The sequence below is a fragment of the Ictalurus furcatus genome, chromosome 3 (genome assembly GCF_023375685.1).
Source record: "Ictalurus furcatus strain D&B chromosome 3, Billie_1.0, whole genome shotgun sequence".
NCBI classification, from domain to species: domain Eukaryota; kingdom Metazoa; phylum Chordata; class Actinopteri; order Siluriformes; family Ictaluridae; genus Ictalurus; species Ictalurus furcatus.
The window spans coordinates 31852209-31861050 of NC_071257.1; the positions used below are offsets into that span (position 1 = coordinate 31852209).

The 8842-nt window shown below is 34.4% G+C and overlaps 1 protein-coding gene across 1 annotated transcript in view; it reads right to left on the bottom strand.

Moving 5' to 3' along the window:
- si:dkey-27h10.2 (uncharacterized) overlaps nt 1-5530 on the bottom strand; it is a 34237-nt gene extending 28707 nt beyond the window's left edge. The window contains exons 1-8 of the mRNA XM_053622072.1: nt 5379-5530; nt 4893-5102; nt 4452-4505; nt 4259-4336; nt 3009-3038; nt 2826-2908; nt 2511-2601; nt 2252-2329 (exon numbers count right to left, since the gene is read on the bottom strand). Coding sequence (XP_053478047.1) covers nt 2252-2329; nt 2511-2601; nt 2826-2908; nt 3009-3038; nt 4259-4336; nt 4452-4505; nt 4893-5102; nt 5379-5436 — 682 coding nt within the window. The 5' untranslated portion in view covers nt 5437-5530. The remainder of the gene's footprint in view (nt 1-2251; nt 2330-2510; nt 2602-2825; nt 2909-3008; nt 3039-4258; nt 4337-4451; nt 4506-4892; nt 5103-5378) is intronic.
- Between the last annotated feature and the right edge of the window lie 3312 nt (nt 5531-8842).

Here is an 8842-nt window from a genome sequence, read left to right on the forward strand (position 1 = left end):
AAAAAAATAAGTCTAATAATCTTATATTTGTTTTATTTTAATCTTATTATAGGAAATACCAGGTAAAAGTTCCATAATATACAGTTGCAATCAAAATGATTCAACCCCTATTTCAAATAAGGATTATTGTCAAAATTTACAAACTTTCAGCAAAAACACCCAAGAATATTACTGAACTGAAGACCATTGCTCAAGAGACCTTTCTTTGCAATAAACCAATCATGAATATAACATCAAGAGGATTTTTAGCCATAAACTGATAAACTTAATCCAAAGTCTAGAACTGTGTGTACAATACACTGTCCTTCCTCTAACCTCTAACCATTCTGAAAAATAGATTGGTCCATACGTTAACCTTGATGATTTTTTGAGCAGTAAACTGATAACTGTAGACCATTTTTGTGCAAGAAACTGATCCTTACTCTGACTTCCAGAACCTAACTGTTCAATAAACTCATTTATTATCTAACCTTTAGCACCGTTCTGTGCACTAAACTAATCTACATGCTTAATCTAATCTCTAGAGCTTTATTCAGAAATAAACTTATTCCTAATGTAAACTCTTAACAGTGAATAGATTTAATAGATATTAATGTACTTATTAACTAGCTAACAAGTTATTTGGGGGGTATACATCCAGCATTAGATGCTAGGGAAAACAATGTACAGCTAATTTTAATGCAATCATTAAGATAAAAATTTAATACTTCATAGCTTCAAGCGAAACAAAAAAGGCAAATAAATGTCAGATACCACATATATCTTGGCGGACCAAATACAAATACAAATACTATGTGGATAATGATTTAATTTCCCCCCACCTCAATGAACTATTCATTTATGTGGACGCATGTGGGTAGCCCCACAAAGATATCCTAAAGACTGCTATTCTTAAAAACAGTTTACGCCAAACATTTGGATACTGTAGAGTTGCACCTAAGAACTGTTGCTGTAACAATAAAGACCCCACTACTCATACTGAACCTCCTTTCAACACACTCAGTACTGTTTAACTAAGAATTTCTAAAATATTAGATGTACCATGGAACACCCTAAAGTCCATCATCAACAAATAGAGAAAATGGGGCAGCACAGTGACTGGCTTGTTAATTAATGAACTGAATCTACATCCATTTTTTTTTTTTTTTTTTTTGTGAAGCTACTTTGTGACAATGTTTATTGATAAAAGTGCAATATTACTGAAATTGAATTGAATTAAAAATCCAAAGTTCTTATTTAATTATTCAAACTAAAGTATAATTCAGTGCTCAACTAACACGTATAGTGAAACGAATAGGAGAAAGTGTATATTGACTTGAAGCAAGTGTGCAAAAACACATTTCAGAATGAATAAAATGAAGCAATATTGGTGGAATAGATGAGCTAACTCACTTCCTTCTGTTTTCCTAGTAGAAAGAAGAAGTACACTGGTGCATCAATAGCAGGAACTATAAACAGATGCTGCAAAGAGGTGCAAGCATGCAAATGGTATACTGGTCACACCATCTAACCCCTGCGATATTGATGCATATACCACAGCACTGTTAAATTCTCAAATCTGATTGGTCAGAAGGTGTTGATTAATTTTCCATTACAGCAGTTCTGAAAGTAATTCTGGCTACAAGGCAAATCACAAGTTTATATTAATGCACTTGTTTGAATTTGTTATTGTTTTTATGCTAACTGCTCGTTCACAGGGACTTGTCTGGCAAACTCTGCACATAATTTGAACCTAATAATTAACAGAATTGTTAAAGATGCACTCTTATTTAACAAAGAATAACCTAACCATTGACGGGGTGAAGTTTTCTGTGAGGAGACGTTTATTTAACATTTAGGGAAGGAGTCTAAAATGTCAGCACTTTGTAATAGACAGTACGTTTTCATCCACGGCGGAGTCTTAACAGGAACTAACGGGTTTTGTGGACTTTCTACATTAAATAAGTGGATAAAAGGTACGATGTGTCACTCTTTAATAAATGTTAAAAATCTAATAATTACTAAAATGACGTGGTATAAGAGGAATAAAGCACTTTTGGAAGTGTTATTACAGGAAAATGATCAATATAAGCACCGCATATAGTTTTATTCTGTAGAATGCTAGTTTGCATCATATGCCCCCCCCCCCCCTCTCTCTCTCTCTCTCTCTCTCTATATATATATATATATATATATATATATATACAGAGAGAGAGAGAGAGAGAGAGAGAGATAGTGTGAAGTGTGATATATAATAAAACATGTCCAATACCTTTTTCTCCTTCAGTCTTGTCCACTGTGTCAGTCGGTGAAGACTCCTCCCCCTCAAACGAAATAAATGTTTTCATGCCTGTATGTGAATAAAGAGTATCTATCTATCTATCTATCTATCTATCTATATATATATATATATATATATATATATATATATATATATATATATTGTGTATTGTATATATATTGAATATATACATATATACAGTACAGTGTTGTTTCAAGTGTGTGGTGTGTAATGTGTTGTGTAGAATAACCTTTTAGTGAGCTCTCATTCATCTCTGGCTCCACTTCAGCAAGTGGAATTTGAGCATCTTCATTTTTGGCATGTATATCTACAGAGAACCTCTGGAAGACAGGAATATTAATATGAGTGCATATTGACTCTATTAGGACAACAAAAAGGAAGAACAATGTGAATGGAATCATTTCAGAAGTGCGCATCACTAAAAAGATCATCAGAACATACTATTTGGGAATAATATAGTGCTGCTTGTATGTTCTCAAAAACTAACAAGCAGAAAATAAATAGTAATGAATGGTAAATTGTATTTTTTTAAAAAGTTTCTTACCCTGCGATTATTTTTAAAACAGAAGCACATGATGCCAATAACAGCAATAACCAGAATGATGACGATCAAGACAATGATGTACACTGAAAGAAAGAGGAAAAATTTTATTTGAGTTGACTGATTGATTACGCAAATTAAATAATGTGCAATTGTTTAAGTGTTTAATAAAGTGCTGATCTTTACCTGATGAGCTGTCTGTTTTTACTTCATCACCTGAAAATAAAACATGTTAAAGCCAATTAGTAACTTTAAGATGCATAGATGTGTATTATATATAAAGAATTCAGAGTTCAAATGAAACTATTGCGCATAATGGAACACCATTTATAAAGATTGTGCAAAATTTAATTATAGCAGGAACACATTCTTCCTTACATGTTTGTCTCTTAGTATACATTCATGTAAATAATAATAATAATAATCCATCCATCCATCTTCAACCGCTTACTCCTTTGCAGAGTCACAGGGAACCTGGAGCCTATCCCAGGGAGCATTGGGCACAAGGCGGGGTACACCCTGGACAGGGTGCAAGTTGCAAGTCCATTGCAGGGCACACAATCACACACACATTCAGACATGACGGACAGTTTAGACATGCCAATCAGCCTACCATGCATGTCTTTGGACTGGGGGAGGAAACCAGAGTACCCGGAGGAACCCCCTGCAGCATGGGCAGAACATGCAAACTCCGCACACACAGAGCAGCGGGAATCAAACCCCGACCCTGGCGGTGTGAGGCGCACGTGCTAACCACTAAGCCACCGTGCGCCCATAATAATAATAATAATAATAATAATAATAATAATAATAATAATAATAATAATAATAATAATAATAATAATAATAATAATAATAATAATAATAATAATAATAAAAGAAGTAGAAGAATTTGAGATTTATTCTGTTGAGGAAAAAAAAACTGTGCCATCAAGATGAAGCTTCAAATCAAGCTTGATGTATTTAGCCTAATGCTGTAAACCTAGAGTGCGACTAATTAAGTCTTAAAACTTAAAAAACATCATATAGCCTCCATGAGGTGAAACGTGCTTAGATATTAATTAAACATTTATGGAAGGAGCCTCCAGTGTCAGCTCTTTGTAACAAGCCGTGTCTTTGTAACAGTCTACAATATTATAACATCCCACAACATTAAAAGTAACTATAAACTAAACTATAAAAAGAGTATGATATTTTGTTATTAATCACATAATATTACAAATGCTCAAATTGCTGTAGTATAAGGGGAATAAAACACTTAAGGATGTGCTGTCATAGAAAAATAACTCCAGGGGAGTAGGAGTAACTCTGCGCCACGTCAGGCCACATCCTGTCTCACTCTGTTGTTGATTATTTTCCTATTACAGCATGACCCGATGTGTTTGCTTGTTTCCTTGCTATACACGGCATGATTAAATAAATACAAGTTTGCCTACCTGAGGGTGTTTTTGTGCTCGTGGTTATGGTGTGGTCCTTTTTGGTTGTAGATTTGGGCTTTGGTCCAGGTGTGGGCACTGTTAAATGATTAGGTATTTTATGTGTTGTAAAATCTGGTCGTGTTACTGGTGAAGACAGTAACACAGATATCATTTTTGTACATATTGTGGATGTGAATGTAATCAACTGTACCGTTAATTTTCTTAGTTGTTGGATCTAATTCAGGTGAAACCGTCCTGGTATTTCCTGGACAAAAATTCAACAAGTCAGTGAAAAACACCTCAGTATCAAGACCTCAGTATTATTTTTGACACAATGTGTGAACTTCCTTCAATAAAGGCAGCTTGATGATTAAATAGGTAACCCAAGTAACACAAATTGCTCTAAAATTAAAGTTTATACTTTTAAACCAACATATTAACATTGGTGCCAATAGAGTGGAACATGTGGAACCGTTGCCCTTGTACCAATTTTGATTAAATGATAAGTAAATCAAACCATTGCGCAAGTGGGTGTTAAAACGGAAGTTCATTTCTAACCAACTTTATTTTCCTCATTTCTTTTCTCTCTTTATAATTTATTTTAAGAAGATGCAACATTTTCCATGACTCGTGAACATCACTAAACTGCTACCTTCATTTGGTGTCATGGGAGTGGTTGAGTTGTTGATGGGCGCGTTTTGAGCTGTGGCTGTGTTGCCTTCAGTTCCATTGCTCACATTCATTGAGCTAGTCATATCAACAGGTTTTTTGGACATGAAGACTGATATTTGGGTTGTAGTAATGTTTTCAGCAAGATTATCTGAGGTCTTGTTCTCAGCAAATGTTGGTACCAACAGAGTTCCTGTGTGACATGAACAGTACCGATCAGATAAAACACAATAATCAAGATACTGAGTTTTAAAAAAATACAAAGTATTTTTTTAATGTATGGTTTATATAATACATTAATGAATAATGAAAATGAATACATTATTCAAATTCTAGCAATCTCTTATTGGCTAATTACATAATTAAGCTTCCTATCATTACAGCAAAACATGACCTTGCACCATTATTTATTAGATATAACCATGCTATAACATCAACATAGGCACTTTAAAATAATTAAGATACATACCCACAACTGTCAGAATGCAAAAGGTAGCACTCATTTTCTCCATGATGTTCAAGCTCATGCTCTATTTTGTGTGTGTGCGTGTGTGTGTGTACGTTTGTGCATGTACTCTACCCATTGCATCAATTGAGTGGCCAACAAAAGCTGACATAAACCTCCTCCACAGGATGTTCTACTGATTGCTCAAATGCTTGATAACAGGAAGTTGTGTTATTTTAGTTTTTTTAGCTTTCTGTCATTTTTAAATTTATGACATCACTATAAAAATAATTTACAATAATTACAGTGAATGCAAAAAAAAAAAAAAAAAAAAGCACATGTGCTCATCATTCATTTTGTACAAGCAAGTAAAAGGATCTTGACTTTTATAGATATTGATGTTGATTGGTAAATATATGTACAGTAACTTGCAAAGCTGTTGCTTGTACACAACTTTATATCCTATAAGGGGAAATAATGCTTTCATGATAGTTTTTGAAATAGAACGTGTATTCTGTCGCATGTCAGACACTTCCAAGGAGTCATGTGATCAAAGTATAAAATCAGCCATGTACACTATTTGCCTTACTGCAAAAACATGGACCTTAACATAGTCATCATACTGCTTAAGAAACCTTTTCAATGCCTTGAAAACATAGATCAGGTTAGGGATTTGAAAAGGCTCTTTGCCCTGTGGGTATGTGTGTGTATATGTGTGTATGAGCATGTGCTTAGGACTGGGGTTCTCAAATTTTTCCAATATCCCCATTTTAGGGGCTCAAAATCTCCAGACTCCAGATCCCTCCTACCCACCTAATAATTCCTAGTGGAATTAGAAAGTACAGGGGTTTCAGGGTTTTTTTAAATCATATTATTTGCTTGTTTTTGTGTGTGTGTGTGCGTGTGTGTGTGTGTGTGTGTGTGTGTGTGTGTGTGTTTATATATATATATATATATATATATATATATATATATATATATATATATATTTCCTGCTAATTCATGGTGCATCACTGCATATATGTATACAATCCATAGAACACTGGATGACCTTCTTATTTAAAGATTATTTAAAGACATCATTGTTATAGATCAAAAAAGGGAAAGAAGGCACATGGGTTCTCAATATTTAAAGATTTAACAGTGATTTTATGCAACACTGTGTGTAAATCACCATGTCTATACAGAGGACTGGGCTTGTGCGTCACACTGCAGCTTAACTCAGGAGATGTAGATGAAAAGGCGGAGCTCATTTCAGGTGTTACATCCAAACCGGATCGGTACTTTGATTCGATACAGACTAGGACACTGAACCTTATATGATAAATAAAATCTGTTTAGTCAGGTTCCCATGCCGTTTATAGAACTACATTATAAATAATGGCTGGTAAATTCTCCTGCGACTCCTGTGAGCCATAGCTCAGGAAGGTGACATTTCCTTTTATGTTAATTTGTGTGACAAGAAACAGGACTTGAGGACATTTCACAACTCTTCGTCATGCTTAATCTCATCTACAGAACTGGAATTATTTCCCTGTTTGATTTACATCAATGATGTCATGTTAAAGTCACATGACCCTCTAGAGGTTTGATCCTTTAGGGTAAAGAGGTGAGCCGATGTTATAAATAGATAAATGGTATTTCAGATTGTTCAGATCCCATATGTCTGAAGAGTTTTGTTTCAGCTTGACACAGATGGCTTGCTTTACTTCTCTTTCAAAATCAGTTGCCTTATTTGTCAGAAATTGTTAGAAAAGAATTTAACAGTCAACTTGCTTTCTATAGACTGTCAAACAGTCTGGCATGTAACATAAACAAGCCCATGAACAAGTTCTGAAGATGTTGTCAACAGTTTATGGATGTTGATGTAGAGTAGAGCGTGAGTTCTCTAACTGTTTTACAATCAACGTGTACAATTTACATCCATGGAACTAATTCTTGATCAAATTTATTAATTTTTGTTGTTGTTGCATTCCAGCTGACATTATGTATAACCATAAGAACTTTATAGTGGGTTATGATTTCCAGCACTGTTCAGATCACCTATACACACCCTATACACAAGCTATAGTCCAGATTGTCCATTTTTCCCTTTCACCTTATTTGGAAGAGTCTAGTTTAGCTTTGTTAATGTTTACCAGATCATTCAGTTCATGTGGACTCTGTTGATACAATCATGACGTTCTGTTGAAAGATAAATAAACATCATTTGTCATCAAATGAGAGTCAGTCGATCAGCTGGTTAATGATAATTTACAGATAGTTTGTCGAGAGTATGAATATAAAAATGTCTTTAAAAAAAAAAAAAAGTAGAGGACTTTCCAAATAAAAACATTGTGGCATTTTTCTAGCTCAATACAGATTGTCTCAACGCAACCTCAACTAAGCTCTTCACCATTAAGCTAAAAGGAAACTCCTTAAGATGTGGCAAAGGAGGAAGAAAGCCAGAACTCAGAAGGGGAAGGACATCATCTTTTGGTTAATAATGATACTGAAAGCTCAAATTTATTATAAAAAGTCAAATGTAATAGTTAGAAGAAAGTGAGCCCTATTTTTCATGGATGCCAACAGGGTACTGTATATATTTTAAAGTTCCACACACACAGATATACCAGAAATGTGATTAAAGTATGTTTTTGTGTTAATGATGGTTTTAACTATATTTGGGAGTTTAAGAATTCAGTATTTCAGTTTCTCAGCATCTTCTGATTCTTCTCAGAAAAGGTACATGACAGCCAACAGTATGTTGTAAGTTTAATGAAACTGATGTTGCTGTGGGTATGCTGGTATTAGTTTATTTATTTTGCCGGCACGCTTTGTGTCCACTTATCCCCTTAGCAGAAAGAGTCATTGCAAACAGTACAAAGTTCTTCTCACTGATCACCTTCTTTCTTGAAGGAACCATTTCTATCCCAATGGGTGTGGTTTGGATGTGCTCTAGTGGCTTGTGTTTGCCTTTAATTTGTCATCTGTGAAATTGCTGTGGTTAATAATTGCCTTGGCCAAGGATGAAGCAAAGATACTTTGGTAAATACAACTCTATAACAAAGGAGACAGGTCATAGTCAGCAGTCAATCAGTAATCAAGCTGTTTGTAGGATAAATTAGTGTGCCTGTAGAATTTCATTTTAACTTGTAGGTAAATGTCAAAATGCACAAGTTACCAGTGATTAAGGGGGTGAAGCCACATGACTGTATCAGGAATGGCAGAGTTTAGCCACTAGGTGTCAGTGTATGTAAGTAAAAGCTGGAACCTACAGGCAGTACTTAACTAACTCAGTGAAACCTGTAGCAAAATAAAATGGTCTAATCTAAGGTTGCGCATAATAAGCTTAATACAAAAACACAATGCATAGTTTAATAACAAATTAGACCATGAACTTTATTCATGCTTAAACTTGATCCCATCTTCCTACACTCTCAGAAAAAAAAAAAGGTAACAAATTATACTTTTCCCTATTTAGTACCTTTACTAATTATGAGTACCTT